Genomic DNA, 23213 nt, shown 5'->3' on the forward strand with positions numbered 1-23213 from the left:
AAAGTGTTTAAAGAGTGATAATATGTTTTCAGTCCTTTTTTTTCATTTCCCTTTTACTTTCTGGACAGTAAGCTAAATGTGTGCTGGAAGCATAGCTAAACCAGAGGGGAAAGTTAGTGGCCAGGCGTTTCCAGATGCTTGGTTGCTTCCCATGCATCCTTCCATGAAGGGTTAAACTGTTTGGCGGGGAAGGAGGAAACAGAACAAGTATGTGAGTGTTTAGAGCTCGCATCGTAATTCCTGCTGGGCCCTTCAGCACAATGGAATCTCCTTGTTTTAAATTTGGGGGTTGAGCAGAGAGCCTGGTTTTGGCTGCTGCCCAAATGGCTCATTGTGCAACGCAGTTGAAGGAGACTGCTCATATACAAAGAGCTTATTCTTGGCTTAGCTAGAATATAATTTTTGCCACTAAAATGACCAACCTAGGGACTTAGTCAGTGAATAAAAGTGATTCGTGGTCCTCCACAACTGGGATTATTAACTGTGTCAGTTAGGAGCACTGGCAAAATGTATATAGAGGAGAACAACATTGAACAGTTAATTTTTAAATCACTGCCTCAGCACAGTAGTAATATACATTACAATCCCTGAGAATGAGCAAAAGGAAATTTGCATTTATTATCCTTTTTTTTTCAACATTTTATACAGCATGAGAAGTGCTAAGGAAAAAAATCATGTGCAATGTTCATCTCGTCTCTTGACTAGTTCAGCAGTGAGTAAAATAATCACCTATTTCAAGAGGAATCCACACATGGATTTTCTTCCATCACTCAGTCTTTTGCTTAACATTTGATGGGCTCCATGGCATGGTAGGATCCCTGGTCAAGGAATGAAGTCCCAAGAGTGGAACTGCCTCTAACCAACCGCCAGTTCAGGCTGTTGCCTTTGCCTGTCTTCGTGTCCTGTTGTTTAGGTGTCTTTGGCCTGTGGTACTACTTGCTGTGTTGAACAAGAAACCAAACATGAAATAAAGCATACTTGGCTAAATTTGAAGTGTCACTGTATACTCTCCTATGTATATGGCAGTAACAGACTTTTACATCTGCTTGAATAAGAACTACATTTTTGTTTTGTTGTTATCCTTTCAGTCTTGTAAGGTAATAAGCCTGGGGAGTAGAATGCTTTAGTGCTGTGCTGGTTACTTCAATAGAATATAAAGATCAGTAAGAAGGCTCTGTGGGGTAACTTAGAACCAAGGAGAGGGAGGAAATTAGCTGCATATTAATTATAGCTTCCAGCTTATTTGCCCAGCTTTTTACAAGTGAAAAGGGAAGAAAAAAGCCCACTTCATGATTCAGAAGAAAAATTATAATAGCAGCGAAATGCAGATGAGTCAGTATTTATTTAATAATTCCTGGAATTTAAGGAAAAGCATGATTCACAAATACAGCAAGCCCTTAGACAACGGAAGAATTCTGATACTTAAGAATGTGGCAGTCATCTCTATTTATACTCTCCCATAAGAAAATATTTTTGAATGATCTTTTTATTTTGAAGCTACTACAGCATTTCAGTGGTTAGAAGCATTTGTTTTTCTAGATTCAAATGGCATGGGTCAAACTGAACCCTCCACAGAAAAGTAATTGAAATTACAACAGAAAAGAGTTTCGCCCCATATGTTTACTACAGACCGCCCTGCTTCGATTTGTGGTAGAACTATGGGTCAAGGGGGTGATAAAGCAATAACATACTTAAATAAAACGTGTGCTTACAATTCAGATGCTCAGTAACCAGTGGCTGTATGTTCATGTTGTGCAAGATACAAAATGTAGTAGCCCAACCTATCTGACATAAAGCCAGACTATTTTGCTCATAACATCCATAACTGATGTAGTTTAAACATTTCTCTGAGAGCATATTCAAGAAAATGGGAAGCAGTATACAAGCGTTACTCATGCAAGCCTGTTTCAAGAGATTCTTTGAACAGTTATTGATAGGTTTTTTTTACTTAACATATGCAAGATGTAATTGAAATTAAATTAAATGTCAGCATGACACCATTAAACAGCTAACATTTGCCATCTTCTGAGACAACTATTCCAAGCAATAACTTCTCAATCAGGAATTTATTCACTTTTTTCTTTTCTTTTTCTCTCTCTCTCTCTCTCTCTTTTTTTTTTTTTTTTTTTTTTTTTTTTTTATGTATTTTAGACAAATAAAGGTGATGCTCTTGCAAACCGTGTCCAGAACACATTGGGGAACTACGATGAGATGAAGGACTTGTTAACCAACCATTCCAACCAGAGCCACCTTGTTGGAATCCCAAAGAATTCTGTCCCACAGACTCCCATTGATAAAAATGAGCAGAACTTTTTCCCAGAACCAAGAAACAGGATGATCCCATCTCATCAGCTCAGTGGCCACTCATCTGCATCGATGCCTCCACCCTCTTCGTTGTCATCGAATTCTACTTTGCTACACAGTCACCAGAGCAGCAGGAAGTCCAGGACGGACTGGTCTCGTGGTGGTCACAACTCTAATGGGGCCCAGTCAAGCCAATCCAGCAGTCAACAGAATAGGACAAAGCATAGCTCTTCTCATGACCAGCCACAGGGCAGATATGAAGACCTTTATAGTTGTCAGAGTGAACAGCATAAAAGTGGAGGAACTGAGGAAGCAAATTCTATGGCAGCATCTTCACATTCGAGGAGGCACACTCATTCAAAGTCAACAACTGGAGAACACACTTACAAGGAAAACAGTCATTCGAAGTCGCCAGCAGAGCTTGAGTTTGTAGGTCATGGTCCTGGATCTCCACTTCCTTCCACGTCTTTGTTATCTGCAAACAACGGTCTTTCAACCCAGAATTTCCCACCAGGACTTCACTGTAAAACTAGTATGGGCCAGCAAAAGCCTACAGCTTATGTCAGGCCTATGGACGGTCAGGACCAGGTCCCTAATGACTCACCTGAACTCAAGCCTCCAATAGAAATTGAGAGTGGATATGGAAATCAGTCCTTTGGAACACTGTTAGAAGGAAAAGTGAACACACCTAGTTCGAAGAATAAAGTACCAAAGCTTAACATTCCTCCTGTTAGCGAAGTAAGTAGTTCAAAATATCTTCTTTCTCATACCTCTTGAGTATTTCATCCATTGAATATTTGTCCATGCAAATATGCAGTTCAATTTCCTGGAATTATGGTCTAAAACATTCTTTTTTTTTTTTTTTTTTTTTTTTTTTTTTTTTCCCTAGAATATGCATGATTAAATTTACTTTTGGCAAAGTTTTGCAATAGTCCCAGTAAGCAACCTTAAATGAAGTTTTAAAATCACAGTTTGGAATACTAACGTTGCTTGTTTTCCATTAATATTAAAAGGTTAAATCTCTGTTGGATATAATACATTTATACTAGCTAGAATTCTGAATAGAGAACTCTAAAATCTCAGTTCATCTGCAGTTTTCAGATTTTGCATATTCAGTTAGGAGCTAGTTTGATATAAAGCACACTGTTTTAAACATTTTAAGGAAAAATGGAAGGGCCCAAATGTCAGTGGTATAAAACAGTTCTACCAGTAACAGGTTTAATTGCAGAATTTGCTGAATTCCCATTGCTTTAATGGAATTAATGTGGCTTAAGTTCTGAGTAATGCTTATGAAAATGTGTCCCATTAAAGCTTTTATGCATTTTGAAGAGCTCTTAATGTTGGGATCCAGTGCCAATCTCTGCTACCAACAGTTTAAGCTGTTGAATTTTGTATCACTAGTCAGTACAGTAGTCCTGTGAGGAATATTTTGTTTGGTTCATATTCTTGTCCACTCCAAGCACAGATGTATTATACGGGTGCCAGTTGAACTATTTATGCTCTGTATACTTTTTTCCTACTCTGAGTTTCTCTAAAGCAGTAACCATTGCAAGGTAGGTTTACAGCGTGCATATGAGCAGAATTGCAATATGCGTTTTTCATAGCTTTCTGTTTTCCCCAAAATATTTCCCTGCTTGGTAATATTTTTATACTAGGAATGAGGAGTGATGCATTTTTAAGCCACTTTATTGCAAAAGGTCAGCTTTTTCTATTGGAATAATTGTTTCAAGCCAATAATTTGTTTGACTATTTAAAAACTTGATGTTATTTATTAACATTCCAGGCAGCAACAAAGACTGATGTGTTTTGCAGTAGAGCTTGGAATAATTTTCTGGGAACTGCATCTGAAAACAGTAAAAAGCCTATTTATATCAAGTGGAAGCTGAGGGTTCCTTGCAGATGGTGTTTTATTAGAAAATGTATTTGTTAATAAACGTAGCTTTGTACAAGATTACTTTACAGATGTTTCTGTTTATTTTTACCTTAGGTTAAAAATCTGCTGATGTAGATGGCTTCATAGTCTGTTGTGATTTGTCACTAGCGTTGTTTGACAAGTAAATAATTGCATGCAAAGGAAATAATGACGTTGCAAAAGTAAATACATTTATTCACTTTTGCCATCTATTAACACAATGAGTCAATAGACGCACTTTAAAGTGCAGCGTTAATATGAAGCATTTTTGTAATAGAATGTGCCTTTTACAACTTGCATCAACTATTAAAAGTGCTTTTATCTCTTTCCCTTTCTCTTTTTCTTCCTTCCCTTTCTCTCTCTCTGTCTCACTCACTCACTGTTTCTTGGTAAAATCCTGGTACTTCTGAAGTTAACGGAGCTCTTCATACTGGCTTTTGGGGGCAGGATTTCACTCACAAGTTTTTTGAAGGAAAAAATTAAGAATCTCTGATGTGAACTGTTGTTTTTGGAAAGTTTCCTAGGCAAACAGATGAAAAATTACATTGTGAATTTGTGACTATAGCTGCTTCTGTATATGTTCATTGTAGTGAAAAGTGTGCATGTATAATTAATTTCATTCAGAATCAGATAAATGATAAACTCTAATTGCTTTAGCAATGAATGCAGATGATAATCTTAAAATAGCCTCTGTGCTACAAAAGTGACCAATGATTTGGAGAGGGAAAGAAAACCAAGATTTGTCTTGAGGTGAAGATTAACTTTCCAATGTGATCTAGAATGTGTGACAAGGGCCAGACTGATGGACTCTTTTTTACAGGCAAAATCTCCTCCTGATTTTGGAGGATTGGATTTTTTATTTTCTCCTGTGTCAGGACTGTGAACTTTGGCCCTCTGTGTTTTTCTACAGATGTGTATCCTGAATTTGATTTACCCTGCGTTCAGCAATAAAACTCCTTCCAATCCAACGTTACAGATAACTGGTTTAGTTTAAGCTTAATCAGAACTGACAGTGCACACCTGTGAAACCCATAACCTTTTCAGAATGACTGCAGTGAGTGGCTCTGTTGTAATCTTTATACAATTGATGTGGAGGCTTATGATCCTTTGGTGGTGCTTATCAATTTATGAACCTTCCCTAGCCACCTCCAGCTGTAGTGATCTGCTTGAAACAATTCTGCTCCTGCTCCACGGGTTTCCATCTGAACACCATTCCAGGTAGTGGTAGTGGTGGTGATGGACGTAGCGGTAGGAAAGTTGCTTTTTGGGGCATTTCTCTGTCATTAGTTTGGTAGCTCCTGTGCATCTCTGAGTAATTTTTCAAGCTAAGTGTACACATCAAGTCTGCGAATCGTAGTTCTTTTCAGTGAATTTTCTCTAAATTTTGCGTGCTCTCAAGATAAGGAATTCTGTGGAGAAATAAAATTTGTATGTGAAGTTCATGGGGTAATGGCATCTATGAGATGTGTGAAAGTGGGAAAGCAGAAGACAATTTTCCATACCAAGATGGGTGGCTGGGAGGGAAATAAGTGACCAAATATTTGAACAAGCAGATTTAAAGGATGAGTTCAGACTGATGTGGAAATATTGTCCCATTTATCATGGCTTAATGGAATAGGATGTTGAGTGCCCTGGAAGCATTCTGCAATGTGTGAGGAAGTGATCAATTTTATAACATAATTTGTGTCACTTGAGGTGTTGCTCTAAGAATCTTTTCTCGTTGATGGGGCCCAATTCTGCCCTCGGAAATGCCCATCCATCTTCTAGCTTCTCTGCAATGGACAAGGTTGTTAATGCCTTGCTGCTGGCATGCCTTCACTCTGCAATGGATTGTGGTTTAGTGATTTCTGAGCTTGTAAAGATTCACGGTAAGTTCACGCACAGTTACCCAGCTGGGTCGAGATACAGTGGTGGCAGCAGTTATGCACCCGAGTAACAATCCTTGCTACTCAGTGGATGCTGCTGTTTGATGTCCAGGTCTTGCCTGACCCGCACAGGCTAATTCAGAGCTGTCAGCACCACACATCCATGTTCCTGGTCCAGAAATAGCAACGACAGAGCTATGTTCTTTAAGGACTTCTCTGTGATTGCTTGATCATTGAGATTTCTTTTTCCTTCCTGCATAATGTTTCTTGTTGGTACTGTTTTCCAATTGCTAAGATAAAAAAATTGTAGTGGATTCATGCCATGAGGTAAAATGCAATGTAACCACTAGCATCCAGGCTTGCCAGCCTCCGAGATTTGGAAATTATGAAGCAGACCTTTCTAAACTGGGTGGCCAAAAGACTGTCACGTGACTCTAGGGGGCTTGTAGAAATGAACCAGATATCACGACACAGAGTTGGTAACAGTGGCCCTGGAGCCGCAACATAAGGTTGTCAGAAATCTCAAGCTGTAAGCTTTATTTCCTGTTTCTTCTTTATTAACTCTTATCTCTTTATTCTATATTTAAATAAATATATATTTTTTTTGAGCTTTGCATTTAACATTTGGTAAATAGTAGCAAGCCTGGGACATCACAAAAGAGCTTTCAAGTTATATAGAATTCCACCTACTTAAATTATATGATGGCATATGATTGTTACTTACCACTCAGAGAACTGCATTGTTAAGTCCTGTGCATTTCTATGAAAAAGTAGAGGTTAGAGACCACAATAACAGCTGATCCTCTCTCTGCTGTATTAAAATCCAGAATCTTGATACACTTACATATGTCTAAACCTTTAGGAACCAAATGCTTATAAATTATTTAAAAATTACTAACTCAGCAAGAGATAGCTGAAAGAAAGCGTGTACATTTCAGATTGGACTTGAACACAAATTACTGAGTGTACAGAGTAAAGCAAGGCGTTTTAAGGTCTGTGGGAACATCAGAAGATACGCTCCTGGAAAACCTTATGCACAGTTCCCCAGAACAATGCACAGGATTTCCAAGGCATCTTTAGGGACAGGAAATGAAGAGCAATTAAGATAATGTTTGATTCTCAAGGCAGAGTTTTAAATCTCACTGCAGAGCTGGCCTCACTTTCCTGAAAATTAGTACATGATCATATACCAAATTTTCCCCAAAATACAAAGCTAGGAACCAGTCCAAAAGGCCTACAAAATCTATGTCACCACCCACTTAAATAATAAAAAATGGAGAACTTCTATTTTCGCTTTACTTCTAGGAAAATATTTTGACGGGTTCGGTATACTGCAAAGTGATAAGCTTCTGTTATGTGTTTCAAATCATTCTGTTATCGCTGCATGTATTGATTAGCTTAGTACTTTCTGAGCTGGCTATAAAAAAAGGCTGCTCTCTTTCTGCATTAAAGAGCAAGAAAAATTGACAGGTAGATAACCATATTGATTGAACCCAAATAGTAAATGCAAGAGGCTTATATAAGACTTACAAAACTCTTCATAGGAACCAAAATCAGTTTAATATCTTTTTTAAAAAAAATTAAATGGAAAGTAGATGCATTTAATTAACTGTCCCCACACCCACTGGATATACATTTTACTCTAGTTGCCAACTATAGTGCATTACCATGGTTGTGGGCAAATCACTTTTTCAAACGCAAGCTTTATCCATCCCCTAGACTTTGAGCTCCCAAGAAGAATGGACTGAATCAAGCATTAAGCTGAAATCCCTTTGCTTGGTTCATATTTCAAAAGTCTGAGGCCAAAAACAAACCCAAAGAGCAGTATTTCTTGCAGTATTACAGGTTACAGCCATATGTTTTTCATTTGTAAATACTGTGAGAAGTAATGTTCTTGTGATACTTCTAAATGAAGACCATATGACAGCACTAGAGTGAAGACCTCTTATTGTGGCCTTTCTGAGGCTACTGTCCGAGTGCTTGGACAATTGCAAGCAAGGCTACTTTGCACAGGTAGCGAAAGGACAGCTGACCTATTGCCAACTGAAAGTGCGACGATAATTATACATATCTAGGCCTGATTTTGAACCACTGTGACGAATGGGAATTTTGCATTTGACTTCAGTGACTGCAGAATAGGGCCTGTAAAAGTAAGTTGGTTGTGTAGACATGGCTAAAAGAACTGACCACATACATTTGGTTTGAAGAAAGAAGTTTTAGCTAGCTTTTTTCATACTGTGAGTTTGTTAGGGTGTGGTGGTGTTGTTTATAAGCTAAACCTACTGTTTTCTTGCTAGAAGGAAGAAGAAACCTCAGTGAAATTAGAGAATATCTCTTTCTGTGAAATGTCGGTCGCATGGTGGCTTGAAAATTGATTTTCTAACCTTTCTAAGATTCCTCAATATCAAAATAAATGCTGCTTGTAAGTGAATAGCTGTTGGTCCAATATTGGTGTGAGAAATACTGTTATTCAAATGATCTTTTATGAAATGTCACAAAATGAAATGACTTCAAAGGCTTTGGGTAGAGAAGTGGTAGAATTTATTTTACTCGAGCAAAGCTGGAGCATCTAGTGGCTGCAGAGGGGCTATAGGGTGTTTTCATAGCTCTGCCATAGACTCTGTTTGTGTCCCAATCATTTTGTTGGTACTTTTGAAACTCCTTGGAGGGGCAAAAACCAATTTAATTTGTTGAGGGTTTTCAATTGAGTGGAAGGCAGAAATGTTTAATCAATCTTCTCCCTCCTTTTGATGTATGGTTCTCTGTGTTTCAGTGCTTCTGACGTGGAAAGAGGGATATAACATTTACTTTCCACCTTTGGAGGGTTTTTTTCAGATTTCTGATGGAAAAGCATTGTATAAGTATACATTATTATGGCAGCTTTTCCTTTAACTCATTTTTTTTCCTACTTCCTCCTATTTAAGGAAAACATAACAAGTTGTATAGAAAGAGTTAAGTGTTGTGATAGTTTTCTTTGTGTTGACTACTAATGTATGCATTGAATAATGACCAGAATTTGGTAGAGCTGTTTTTTTAGCATCTGTTTCCATCTATCTGACATGCAAATCCATAACGAAGGGTGCTGTTGGGTCTTGATACTTTGCATAGTGGTCAGTGGTTCTTGTAGGACCACCCCAGCAGGTTTAATCAGGTCAGAAACTTTATACTGTCTGTTAATACTTTTGTGGAACATGACCAGCTTTAATAAATATATTATGTCTGTGAACTTTAAAACAAAGGCATAAAGGAATGCTTATGTAAGAAAAGATGAGATTGCATTTTCAAATATTTGAATTTTTTATGATGTATGTTTTCCCTCTGGGCTGTAATCAGTCCTCGGGTGAACCCTTGTGCTTCTTGCTTACGAGAGCAGAATCGGCACATATTCGGATATCAGTTTGGCCTTCTACATGATAGAATGAATGGAAATTTATAAAGTTTACCACGTGCTATATTAAGTATTATTTTATCTCACTCAAATCTTTAAGAGTAATACATAGCTAGTCTGAAAGAAGCTACTGTACATATCCATTGCCCTTTTGAGTCATGACTTTGGGGTATTTTTTCCACATATTCTTATGTTCCTTTCTTTGTAGAGAGCACAGAATTTTGGGTTTTAAAAAGTCTGAGAACACAAAAGTTGTTCTTTTTTTTTTTTTTTTTAAAAAAAAAAGTTCAATCACACATTTTTGCATGGGCAATGACAGCTGTTGGGAATCACTGCTGAGACTGAACGCATAAATTGTCAGGACAATTTCTGCTCCTTGAGCAGAGGAGTGACTCTTGCTAATAGTTGTAATAGGCTTTCTCCCAAGGCGAAGTGAACTTCTAATCACTAAGTGAATATGTTGAAAACATATTCAATACACATCTGTTAAATGTATAAAGAGAAACATAAAGAAAATACAAGAAAATCAGTGGGCATAAATATAGAAAAGAATGTTTTAAGCCTAATGAATATGCTAGTTAAGTAGAAAATAGGGCTTTGCTTTATCTAGTAAGTGTAGATGAGTAAGAAGCAACTGGAATGCTCCCTTACAAGTGTGGGGAATCTGGGCAGCCAAATGTTGCAGACTGTGTGGTTAGATATTGGTAGGAGGAAATCAAACAGAAACCACTGCTTCAGGTGCTGTGATAGCACTGGAGATGCAGATAGTGAAAGGTAAAGGAGGAGGGATACATTGTCATATATGGTCAAGATGCGTGAAGATTTACAAAGAATATTGCAACAACTAAATGTTATGCAAAAGGAAGGAGTAGGAAAAGAAAAAGGTTACTATGCAACAGAAATGTAGCAGATGCAAGGAAGTGTAGGCATGGTCTGAACATACAGGGAACATTTTGCTTCAGTTTTCAATAAGGACATGTTAACCATGAGGCAGAATGGAAGGTGGAAATGAGGGCATGGAAACTGGAGTTTCCCTAGGTGGGGAAGGAACTGGAGTGCTCAGGGTAGTAGAGTTTCCAGTGGGAGGAACAAGAGCTGAAGTACTTAACCGCACTTAAGCTCATCAAACTCCATTTTGTGAAAAGGTCTATGTGATATGCAAGCAATTACTCTAACGATCCAGAAGGTAGCTTCCTCCTGCTTTGTGTTTTTGTGTCTTTACATGCCCAAGATGCTTACTCATATCAGGGTATTTTGCATATTTAGTTCACTGACATGCAGAATTGTACTTAGCCTTTAAACCACTAAAGCAATACCGTATGAACATACCTTCATACCTTTGTAACCTACCTTCAAAGTGTGAAAATCAGAGGAGGGTCTTAAATGAGTGTTTCCAGCTTTATGGCTAGAGTCACCCCACTATAAGTTAGTTGTCTCTCGTTCAAGATGGAAAAGTATTTAGGAGCTGCAGGTGAAAACATCATATGGGAATACTTTAATAATAATAATAAAAAAAACAGAGGGAAAGAAAGTTGAACATATAACTTGGCAGCTCTCCATGAACTGCTGATATAGGTTAAAGTTATTTAGTTGGCAAGCAATTGCTAGTGTATTAGCAACATTGGAAAAAAATCTAATTTCTGTATTTTGGCTTGTGCAGTAAAGAAATTCCTCCCACATAAATATGTTCATTTCACCTTCTGGGAAGCAAAGAAAGGAAACTGTAGCTGCAGTCTGTTATTTAATCTTCCTGAAATTAGCATTTGGTGCTCAGGAAGATTGAAAGATTTAATGCCAATGCCTTCCTCAAAAGAAAGAAATGACACACCACATATGTTTTAGCGCTGGTTAGACTGTTAAATGGAATTAATCAAAATCCATGTTAAAATATTTCCATGTGTTAATTAGCAATGGTTTGGAACATTAAAATACATATTGGCTTGGGAATAAATTAGTGAAGAAATATCAGATTGAGTTTGCAGGCTTTTAATTGCAACATAATATATTGTGTGTTTTAAAAAGGTAGATGTAAATATGCTCCTACAAAATCCTACGGCAATGTGCTTTTAAAAACTGTGTAATAAAACAATCTGAAACAGGCTTTGGTTATGGCAGAGACCATGTTACCATTTCCTATTTTAAAAGAAACATTAAATCATTCCCTTATATAATAAAGCAAGAGCAAAATGGTTTAAAAATGCCAAGAGTTTCATCTCAGGCCAAAAGGAAGTTTTAAAATTTCTCCTTTGAAAATCATGATGATGTAGCAGCTCTCAACAACAGGTCTCCTGTTGTTGTAAGTAGACTGAATTCACGGTTGCCTCTTGGTTCCTTTCTGGTCAGCACAAACTTTATTTTCCACTCCTTCATGTTGATTTTGGAGAGCAGAGTCATCTGAGTTTCGTTAAATATATAAATAAGGCCAGACAAATGGATATTTTCATCCTCTTAAATTCATATGCACACAGGAGGTATGGATACCTACGGCAGTGTTTTGGAGACCTAACTCCCATCTGGATGTGGAGGCTGTGGTTGGCCAACAGCATAGCAAGGACAAATTTCTCCTCTTCTTCTCAAGTTGTCTTGCATAAAACATGTCTCAGGCAGTTGAGTCTTGCACCAAGGCCTCCTGTTTTGGGAAAGGGAGGCCCTGGCTCTGCTGGATTTGTTTGTCTCCCTTCACAGGGGCCTCTCGGCCGTGGGCGGCGGGCAGGAGAGGACACGTCCCGAGAGGAGATGACCCAAGGGCTCTGGCCCTGGGGCAGACATGTCCATCCCTTCGCTCTGGTGGTGGCAGGGAGGGAGCAGCACTGTCTACTGTGACAGAAGAATAAGTAGACATGACCTCCGAGTGTTTTCCTGAAGTTTTATCCCCATGGTGATCTCCCATGATAGAGCGTGTGTGTGTGATGGGAATGTCTTGCACATTCAGCCCAAGGAACTTTGGGAGAAGGCAGGTGTTGATTTTAATTTTGTCTATATTTGCTGTTTAAGCAGTCATTTGTAAAATAATAAGTATGAAGAAAAGAGTATGGGAGAAGAGAGAGGAAGAAGAGAGGATAAATACAGATTTAGTCACTTTCCTGGCTCGTGGGCCGATTTTTTGCTTGGATTTTTAAAGGTCTGTGAGAGGCCTCAGTGAGAAGAGGTGTAAACTTCAATCCCCATTAATATTGCCAGTCTAAACATATTTCAGTAAGTACATGCTGCTTTCCCTTGCACGCTTCCTCAGAATAATTTCACATTGTTATATCCCCCAGATGTGTAGACTTGTTGGGTTATATTTCACTGAGCTGCAAGCTGTGACACTTAAATCCACAAGACAAGCTGGCAATTACTTCTGCTGTTTGTACATATCCAGATACCCGCTTTGCCTGTGTTTAAACAGAAATGTTGAGATAATTCTTTTCTTAAATATGTAAATCAATTTAAGAAACACAGACACATGCCCTTTGTAAACTTAGAAAACTGTGAAGGTCCTCAGATCACTTGTAGGAGTCAGGATTCAGATTTATCTTAATTAGAGCTCTTTCTGAATGAAGGCTGAAAGACCTGGTCAACATCTCACACCTGCCTGTAGAGTTTAATCCTTTTTGCTGTCAAGAAGCTGAAACTCCTATGTCATCAGGAACTAAGAACGCTTTGAAAAACACATCATTTCTACTAGCATACGCTAGTGACATTTGAATACGGTTAATTTTGATCCTTTCTTCACAGCCAGGAGTAGCTTTCTTAAGCAGTTTCCCTGTGAAGTAAAACTTCACAGTGTATTTTGCACTGGGAGAAAAGAGAGATTGTAACATGTTCCCTTCCTGCCAACACTTACATGCTGATGTGAAAATGGAACAAACTTAGCTAGGGAAATATTAAAAAGATTAATTTTTTATTCAAAGCAGTTATGCTAGCAACCACGTCATTTGCTGTGCTGTACCATCTTCGCAAAGGTCATCATTTAACATGGTTTCATGGTGTGGACCACTCACTGTGGTATCATGGACCACAAATGATGTGCAGATCCAAGTTGGGGAGTCAGGGATTTAGAGCTTTGCCAATATTTCTGAAAACAAGACTTAACCGTTGAGGTTCCCTAGATCTGTAGAGTCACAAAAAGCCACTGAGGGGCTGTGCACTATCTGTGCCAATGGATGACATTTCTTTATTGGCATAAATTATTTATTCCACCACCAGATAGAAGGTGAGTTACTGTGCAGAATAGAATGGAGTCAGGGCTGCATTCAAGAAGTTTCTGCCTATGAATACAAAGAAATATATTTAAGTCTCATAGAATTTGTACTTATAACTGCTACAGCATTTTCCTCTCAGTGCAGTGATAAATTAGTTCTTCCTTAAAGCACAAATGATACCTGATTTGCTGTACTCCAGATATACAAAATAAAACAGAACGTCCTTCTCTGTAATATGTGAGGAAGTGATCTGTAACGTATAGCCAGGTTAGAAGTGTCTGACCCTTTTGTTTTGGCATTGCTGTGCAAAGTGGTTCCACGGATTTCAAATGCTTTCTTTTCTAAGACTTTCTGACCATGAATAGAAGCACCCAAATTGAACCATAAATGATCAGGCTGAATAAGACTTATCTGAGAGTAGGAGGAAGAATAAGATACAGCAGGAACATAGAGAATTATTGCTCTTCAGAGGAGAAGAAAAATTAGAGTTTGCAAATGGTGTTTTTGTAAACACATTTTATTAAGATGTTACTGCACCTGCATTTCATCAAGAAAATTGTTTGCTACAGTTTTTAATATACTTTGATGTATTGAATATATTCGATTTATTTTGATAATAACGTGGAGGTTTTGCTTTTATTAGTATTCCGCGTACTTTAAGTCCCTAGGCCCAAGCACCGGCGCTCTCGAGAAACGGCCTGTTTACGTGTGGCGCCCGCGGGCGCGTTCCCGCAAGCGTTCGAGGTTAGCTCGGGAGCGCGGAAGACTTTCCGTAGCGCCTTCCGGGCGGGGAGCCCGGCTGCTCGCTGCGCCCTGGCTGCGTCGGCCGCTCCCGGCCCGCAGGCCGCCCGCGGCGGGGGACCGGCCGTGAGCGGAGCAGGGTTTCCCCGTTCGCTCGCCGCAACGGGCGTGCGTGTTCAAGAACAAACGGCCGGAATAACGAGGCGTGCGGCTCTGATGCTGGAGGAGAGCCTGCTTGTGTCAAATACACAGGAAATATTGTTCGGACAAGCCGTTGTAAGACCCGTGCTCTGACGGGGCCGCGCTTTTGCACGTGAAGGGCCTGTGTTTCGCCCTTTCCCGTCGGCCAGCTTGGGGCACTGGATGGCGAGTACAGACACGGTCACAGTGAGCTGCGCTTTTAACCATTGCAGTGGAGTAGAGCACGTTTTTGCAAGCTGCCCTCGGCTTCTGGTGCTGCCAGAAATCCCTGTCGGGTGGGATTTCCATGTTCAAGGTCAGGAGCCAGGGGCAGAAAGAAGAGAGGCTATCTCGATAGCATGCCGTGAATAAGAAGTTTGCTTGAACCTAACTCCCTTACGATAGCAAGCCTGTGTGTAATGGAGGGCAGGATTTCCTCGGTGCTCTCCAGGGTTACCCAGTGTTTTGTTGTAATGATGCAGAGAGAGAAGTCCAGAGAGAAACCAAGCTGTGGAGCGCAGGCTGGGCGCTCCCGCGGGTGCCCCCGCCGGGCGCCTGCGCAGAGCCGTCGGGCGTAGAAACCGGTTTGCTTTTACCGACGGGCTTCGAGCCTGGTCCAAAGGCAACTCCGCAACTAAAAATGTGGCAGTTTTTATTTTTCTGGCAGTAGTATCATAGGTTTCTTTTCTCTGTGTGCCTATGTACAAATATGGATGTAAAATCATATATAGTAACACAGCTACTTACATCTACACCCACACGTGCAACGCAGAGGCTAAAGAGACTTTCCCTGGCAGAGCGCTGCAATTTCACAATAGATCAAATGAGTGACGAAAGTGGAAAGGAATTGCATATTTATTGCCTCCTCTCCTGTGACATAAAACCATTCTGGTTTCTGATTTTGGCCCCTAATTCAGGCACATATCACAAGCCCTAACCGCTGTCATTTCTTGTCCTCCCTTCAAAAGCGAGACCCCAGGGAAGTATTTTTAAGCTGAATACTCTCCGTTCAGTTAAGTGCCTAAAATTTACTGGCGTTGCTTGCTTGTCTCTTGCTGCACGGGATTATACAGCTACTTTTTAAATTTCCCTGTGTTCCCGCAGCTACTTGCACACTCAGAGGCAACTTCAGCCGGGTCCGCGCGCCGGCCGGCGGCGCCGAGGGCTGCGCTCGGGGCCGCGGCCGAGCCGGCGGCTCTCGCGGGGCCGGGAGGCTGCGCCTGGCCGCCCCTTCCCCCCGGAGGAGAGGGAGGCAGGCGGAGGGGCAGAGGAGAAGGGAAAAGCGGAGGGGGCTCCTGGAGCGGCGCGCGAGCCCTCGCCCCGCGCCCTCCGGTAAACCACGGCGGCGGCGCGAGGTGGCTGCCGGCTCCGCTCCCTTGTGCGCGGCTGGGGCGTCCTCCTCGGAGGGATCCCGAGCACTTTGGGCAGGGACCTGGCTCCTGGGAACCATCCAGCACCTCCTGTTAGGAAGCTCTGAGTTAGCACGGTGCTTTTTCACCTTACAGTGATGGCCGTGCAAGTGTACAAGATGTAGCACCAAAGTTTATGTGTTTTGGTGCGTATAAGGCGTGCAAACGCATTCTCCTACCGCTTCTCTTATACTTTGGTGGTGGTGATGGGTGGACATTGCACGTGGATCATTGTAATCCTATGCCCTTGCAGCAAAGCCCCACCTTGGACTGAGTGTCAGTGTGCAGAGACAGTGGCGAAGAACGCGGCAGGTGTTTTGGAACAGAGTTTCCCTCGGTGCACGACGGCTTTCTGTCTGCTCCGAGGGAAAAGGCAAGGCAGCCAGAGCGCTGCGTTTGCGCAGCTCCGTGCCTGAGCTAATAAACTCTGCTGAGAGCTTCAGCTCAGGCTCACGCATCTTTTTTCCAGCCTGAAACACAACTGGAGATTACTCTGGTCTGCCCACGACTGATAGCACAAGTACTCCTGAAAGGCTCCTGAGTTTTTTGGGCCTAGATAACTACAGCAAGGGTTTCTGTGTGCGCATAAAAATACGCAGCATGTAAGGTGCGTGTAAAGTCATTTGAAAATCAAGCAGAATACGAACATAGCTCTATCAGAATTGCCTTTGGAAAATAACAGAGTTCCTTTTTTCTTTTTGTTTAACTGGCATTTTTAAATGTGGCTGTTATGCAAGTCTCCTTAGGGATTACCTTTGACACTGGCTCTTAAAGTTGCAGCATGCTTGCATAACACGCTTGCACAACAGCTACTGCTCTTCATAAATAGCAGGTTTTGACCCAAGACAGCAGGCAGCAATCTTTACAAACGCAGCATTTGGTGAGAATGTTCTGAACCAGCCCAAAACCAAAGGACAGAAAATGGAGTAAAGGAGGCTGCTGGGAAAAAGAAAAAAGAACCTCACATGTTCTTGTATATTTGACTTTAAGTAAAAGAGATATAACTAATCATTTCAAAATGCGGTATCTCAGCCTTTGAGTTTATTTACTAAAAAGGAAAAATCAATGCATTTTGTCCAAGAGGATCAATTTTGCTCCTGCCAAACTCAGTGTAATTCTTATTTTCAGCTTCAGTTGAAACAGGTTTGGACCCTTTATAATGAAGGTTAATAGATGAAAAGTGTTTTCCAATTTCACTTTTCTGTCTCATACATCTATACTTTCTCCATAATGTGCCAAACAAGGAGACCCAAGCACAAGCCTACTCTTCTGTGGGGATTTAACTTTTAAGGACCTAATTCCAAACCCACTGTTGCCTACAGAGATCTAGTCATGGACTTCAGGGGTGTTTGTATTAAGACCTGTAAAAATAAATTCAAAAAGAACAGTTCTGAAATCAGCCTGTACCGATGATGACTGCGTTACAGGTTTAGCTGGACTTGGTGTTTGTACTGCTCACTTCTGCAGCACTTCGGAACACCACAACTTTCACTGAAACATGCTCTTGGGAAAATAAATGGAGAACTTTACAAATACTATAGCTGTTTCAGTATTCATACATAATAAACCCAGCTTCTGTAAATAACTCATTTTATCTGTCAAACATTGTAGGCACATATGCCACATTAACTGTCACTGGAGTCGTAAATAAACAATGTATCTGTCTACACATTACTTATGTCTGGGGGGAAATGAACAAGTACACAGGAAAAATAGTAGGGAACACGTTTTAATTGTAAACTAAAACAGTGTTGCTTTTGCTAATTATTTTAAATACATCTGAAATTAAAAGTATGGTTCATAATTCAGTGAAAGATTTTTTTAAAAAAAGGCAGTATTCAAGCAAAATTCAGTTAATGATGCTTCTGCGTGTTTCTTGAATACATTTCTGCTCCCAGTCGCTTGAGTATTCTGGGCAGCAAAATTTGACTCTTCATTCTTTAAAAATAAAAAACAACAAAAAGCAACCCCTCAAAAAGCATGTAAGCAGAGTTTGCACCTTGACAGTCTCTGTAACTGGTGCTTTAATGCTACCTGGCTTTGTAGCCAGAGACTTCTCTAAATAGCATTTGCAGATTTGCTTTAACTTCATCAGAATCAATGCTGTTTTCGGTGTTTAACCAAACGCAATTCAGATTTGGGTTTAGCCATGTGGGTCTGAACTCTCAGCTACTCTCTCTTGGTGAGCTGAACTTACTGGCATCCGTTTAGCATTGTCACAACGTGCTCTCCTTTCTCAGAGCCTGTATACATTTCCTCGTAACAGCCTGTGTCCTACTGGTTGTTTATAATCACATTTAGGCATCAGAGATTGTAGGAGACTTCTAGCAAGACGTCAAAATATTAGGAGTCTTGCTTTGACCGCTGGATTATCTTGACTGTTGAGATACATTTTGTATGCTTTTAATCTTGTTTTCTCTAAGCAGTACTGGTGCTTAAATGACCAATTTCTGACCCTATCTTTCTTAGAATAATTTGTTTCTTGATGTATATTTGAAAACAAATAAGAAAAGAAAATCCAAACCTAACAAAACCAAATTCCTTTCATCCCCATCTAAATTCTCTGTACTTTTGATGTAAAAAATGTTAATGTACCAATTGAGTATGGACAGAAACAGGCTTGTTGTTTATGATAGAGTAAAATTAAGTTAATTTCAGTCTGAGCCAAAAGTGAGAGTAGATCTTACATTCCTAGGCAATATTATCATTGTTAATTATAGAATTATTATGATTTAGTGTCTGTACTAACCAATCATATTGCAAGAGAGCTCATGTTTTAAAGCAAAACGAAAGTGTTTATAAATGCTGTTGATTGGCTAGGATACACCTTTGTATTAACAGTCTTTTGCCTAAGCTAATGAGCCAGAGTATTAAGATTTAAGGCATTAATGCTATTATTGCAATAGATAATAATGATGCAATTCAGTCTTTAGATATTTACACGAAGCTTTTGGAAAGATAAAAATGGGCATAATTTGACCTTATGTGAGCATCTATAAATTTGCTAAAATACCAAAATACCAAACAGAGGCTGAAGGTGCATTTAATGCTGGAATATATATGCAGTCACAAGGTAGTTATCACTTTGAAAAGAAATACCTTTACTTCTGGTTGGCATGCATGAAGCAAGAATCCATCACATGCCTCCCTGTTCTTTCCCTTTGACATTTTCTGTTAAATACCTGATAAGTTGCTTTTAACAACTCTTCCACCATCCAAATGTTGCAAATGGTATGCTGAACAGTGTATATGATCTCTAAGGAGCTCGTGTTGCTGGATTTAAACAGCAGAGCCACGAGGAGGATTCCAGTACAGGCGCCTCTTGTTAACAGCCTTTCCGTAGGTGCTTAAGTTCAAATTAACTGTTCTAAAACCCAAATTAGAGTCAAATCTGATGTGAGCCAATTTACTCTGCACAACAATCATGGGCAATGAAAAGTGTTCTGCTAGATTGCAGTGCAAATCGGATCACTGTAGCTCCCTCCGCGGGAAAGCAGAACAGAACAGCAATGGCCAGCAGCTAAATGTAATTTAATTATTAGGTTTACATGTTGGTTGCTTCTTGCATTGTTTAAAGAGAAACATTCTCTAGCCAGGTGTACAGATGGCCAATGTTAGAAATCATTATAAAAAGCTGGAAGAATAATAGACTGATGATCTAACACACATTTAAATTAAGCAAGGTCTGACTGTTGGATGTTGAGCTCCAGCAAAGGGTGGGGAGTTCATTTCCATCAGGGGCTGCCGTTTGGTCCTTTCTGCATATTGCATTGTTAGTGGTATAATGTGTACAGCAGTATAAAGGCTAGTTGATGAAAAGCCTGGGAGGCTGAAAATAAAGCTTCCTTGTGGTTGAGATATCTGTTGTTTCACACAGCAGCTTTTCTGGTTAAAATCACATGGTAGATTTGAGAACCTCCACTTAGTACTTACAAATGAAACAAAAAGAGGGATAATAAGATGTCAGTCCATTTTTATCTTTCATCTCTCTGTTGAGCTTTCTCATAACTGAAAAATACTTCAGATTGCTGAATGTAAGGTGATACAGGGTATCATTGCTCTGATACTACTCTGTTTTCCCCCAAGTTCCTTCTTCTGTATTGTAACAGCAAAATTCCATATCACATCACTGTTTGATATGAAATTGCTTGATAGGGTGTGATGACACATTCATATTATGTTAGCAGCATAATTTAACTGCTCCATTTTTTTTAACCATTTGCAAAAGTGCCTGAAATGTGTGCATTATAAAATAGGGTCATTACAGCTATGGTTGAATTGGCATTTCAGTAATAAACTCTTTGTAGATGGCTAGATGTTAATGCAAATCTTTTATCGTTATAAATATGAATCAGTCAGCAACAGTATGGAGTGACTTCAATAAATGGACACTGGAAAATCTGATCTGCTGAATGCCAGTATTGCAGCCATCAGTAGCCCCACATTATACCCCCAACAGTTGTGAGAAATGTTTCCATCCGGCAGCACAGGCTTGGTACAGGGTTTGTTGGTTGATCGAGGGCAGTGAGGAAGACTGCACCGGCTCCACGTGTCAGGAGCTGCAGGCATTGCTGCCTTTGCAGGGAAGGAGGTCGAAATGGGTTGCTGTCTCCTACGCGCAGCGTACTGTTGGGAGCTGGTTAGCTGATTCAGGCCCTTGTTGTATAACTATCAGTTACATTTTAAACTTGAGGTTTAAAATTTAGTGTGAGGTTCCCACGCTATAGTCCGTGCCTCGCAAGTGAAACACAAGCCCTTTCATTCAGGCACTAAAGCAAAGCCAGATAACAAAACCAGCAGCTCTCTTTCCATGCTTTCTTACAGGAGCTTGAAAAGGCTGTTTGTGTGACGTTGTCCATCATTTCACAGCCCAGCATAGAGTTGGAGGCTGCCTCTGCCTCCGCTTGCAAGGCAGTGGGTGAGATGGGAGGCACACCTATGGGACAGCGTAATTCCATGTTATGATGGTGCTATCTAAGCAGACTGAATTGGAGAGTCTCTGCTTTTCTCAGTTTTTCACTCTAGGAGAGGTTTGTAAAGCTGTGTCAGTGCCTTAAGATGCTGCCTTAAGACGCTGATCTGATTTCAGTGGGAGTCACGCACTGAAGCACTTCAGAAGATCTTATGTGGCTCTGTGGCACTGTGGATCCAGTCCCTATCTTTACTCAAGTATATGTTTCCTGCAATAGCTAGGGATGTCCCTCAGTGAAACTGATACAGCCCTTCATGCTCTGCTCTCCGTTTAAGGAAAGTGTATTTAATATTGTGTTGAGAGTAGAAATGTCAATTGCCTCTTGCATATAGAGCACTGAACAATGTCAGAGCTTCTTGTCTCATTTTCTGCTTGGCCTTTCTTTCCAAGAAAGTTCTCAGCTGTTCTCCTCTGAAGGATAAAAATGACCACATGGGGAACTGAGAGCATCTTCTGTTGAAAACAGGAGGCTAAATGCTCAGATGAGCTAAATGCTCATCTCTGGTTTGGATGTGAAATAGCTCAGCAGACACCTGAAGACCTTTCCGGGGGTGCCTCTCTAAGGGCAGCACCTCACATATACTTACATCAGCATTCAGCAGAGTATTTGCCTAGGCTTCGACTCCAAAACCTACGGTCCTTCTTGCTTAAGGATATTAGATAGCAGCATTGGTTTAGATTTTATCAGGATTTAGACTTTGAGGAGTATCCATCCTTTGGGGTACCAGTTATTAGCTGGTGAGGTCCACCAGCGTGGCCAGGGGCAGAGCTGAGCACAAGCTCACAAAAGGCATGGTGTGAATGGATTGGATGAAGTGGGTGGCCGTGGGTCCTGACTACGAAAGGTCACGAATGGAAAGCTCATAGACCTTGGTACTAGATTGGTCCTGGCGCTCCCTCCTTTAAGAGGTAGCATTACACATGTATGCCAGTCAGTAACTACATGACTTAAGCTGTTGTTTAGAGCTCCTTTTCTGAACAGTTTTACTAATTTTGTTGCATATTTTGTTGATAAAATCAGCTAGTAAACTTGCAAAAGCATGTTTTTAGTGCTGAGCTTTTTCTGTGCACTTCTTGGTGGGGCTTAGTAGGGCCGTTTATACACTGTGCCATAGCCTGCCCTCTGTGGTACGATACAGCGGCGCTGAGTGCGGTAACATTCGTGGGGCAAACTATTAATTTCTTCTGTGTATGCCTAGTCTGCTCACAGACTTAATGATTTTCTATATCTTTGTCAAACCGTGGCGTTATCGCCAGCTAAAAAGCAAACCAATAAATACGACTATTTACCATGTGATAAATTTAATGTCACTTGGTGTGTTGGGGCTATAGACAGTATTTATGAGTTAACCATGAACAGCAAGATTCCTTCCCTACTGTATGTCCATGGAAGAATGGTAGAATTTGGTCTGTTTGGGCAGTCTATAATTTGTAGAAAATTTAAGTTTAAAATATCTAGCTTTTATGATTAGACTCCTTGTGGAAGCACATGCCCTAAGTGGGGACCAGATGTCAATGCAAATGGTCTTTCTCAATTTCAGTTCATTTTGTTTAAATTTAGATTAGAGCTGGATGGATTTTTTTTAGTGTTTGTTCACTCAATGAACACATAAAAATCATACTTGCCTGCATGGTCTATTTACTTTTTAGGTCAGCTTTGACACGTATATGTGTTATTTCAGGAGTGTAATCACTCAACCTGTTGCCAGTTTCAGGAAATTCTTTTATATTTAGATTCTTATGGACTAAGTAGCTAAAAGATTCATTTTCTGGTGAAAATAAATCAATAGACTGATGGGTATTATGCCTATAATTAAACAGTGTGAACTGTAGAGATGGATCTTCATTGTATTTCTATCTGGAAGGCCAAATGTTCAAAGTGTTGGAGCCAGCTCTCACATCTTAAAATTCAAGAAGCTGAAATTAGTAAGGTCCTTCTAAAGTTGGCAGAGATATCTGTCTGACCTGTGAGGTATTTGCAGGCTGTGAATCAGTATTACTGAAACCAGTAGTTTAAATGCAATAATTTCTCATGTTGAAAAAGAACAGAGTATTTCCAAAATGATAATATTGTACTATGTATATGCAAAATCTATAGGTGTTCTTGATGAATAACAATGTACTCTGACAGCAAAGAATCAACACAGAAAAATTAGGTCACAGCAGCTTGCTTGCTCTTTACACTGTCATGGTTGATTGGTTATTCTCATCACCCTTTGTTTAAAATCATTTCAGAATTAATTGGCGTTCATTAACGC

At 40.1% G+C, this 23213-nt stretch overlaps 1 protein-coding gene across 1 annotated transcript in view; it reads left to right on the forward strand.

Moving 5' to 3' along the window:
• The window catches only part of AFF2 (ALF transcription elongation factor 2), a 325935-nt gene that overhangs the window by 88979 nt on the left and 213743 nt on the right, over positions 1-23213 (forward strand). Inside the window, exon 3 of the mRNA XM_062584442.1 lies at positions 2152-3042. Coding sequence (XP_062440426.1) covers positions 2152-3042 — 891 coding nt within the window. The remainder of the gene's footprint in view (positions 1-2151; positions 3043-23213) is intronic.

Source organism: Rhea pennata, chromosome 11 (assembly GCF_028389875.1).
Source record: "Rhea pennata isolate bPtePen1 chromosome 11, bPtePen1.pri, whole genome shotgun sequence".
Lineage (NCBI taxonomy): Eukaryota > Metazoa > Chordata > Aves > Rheiformes > Rheidae > Rhea > Rhea pennata.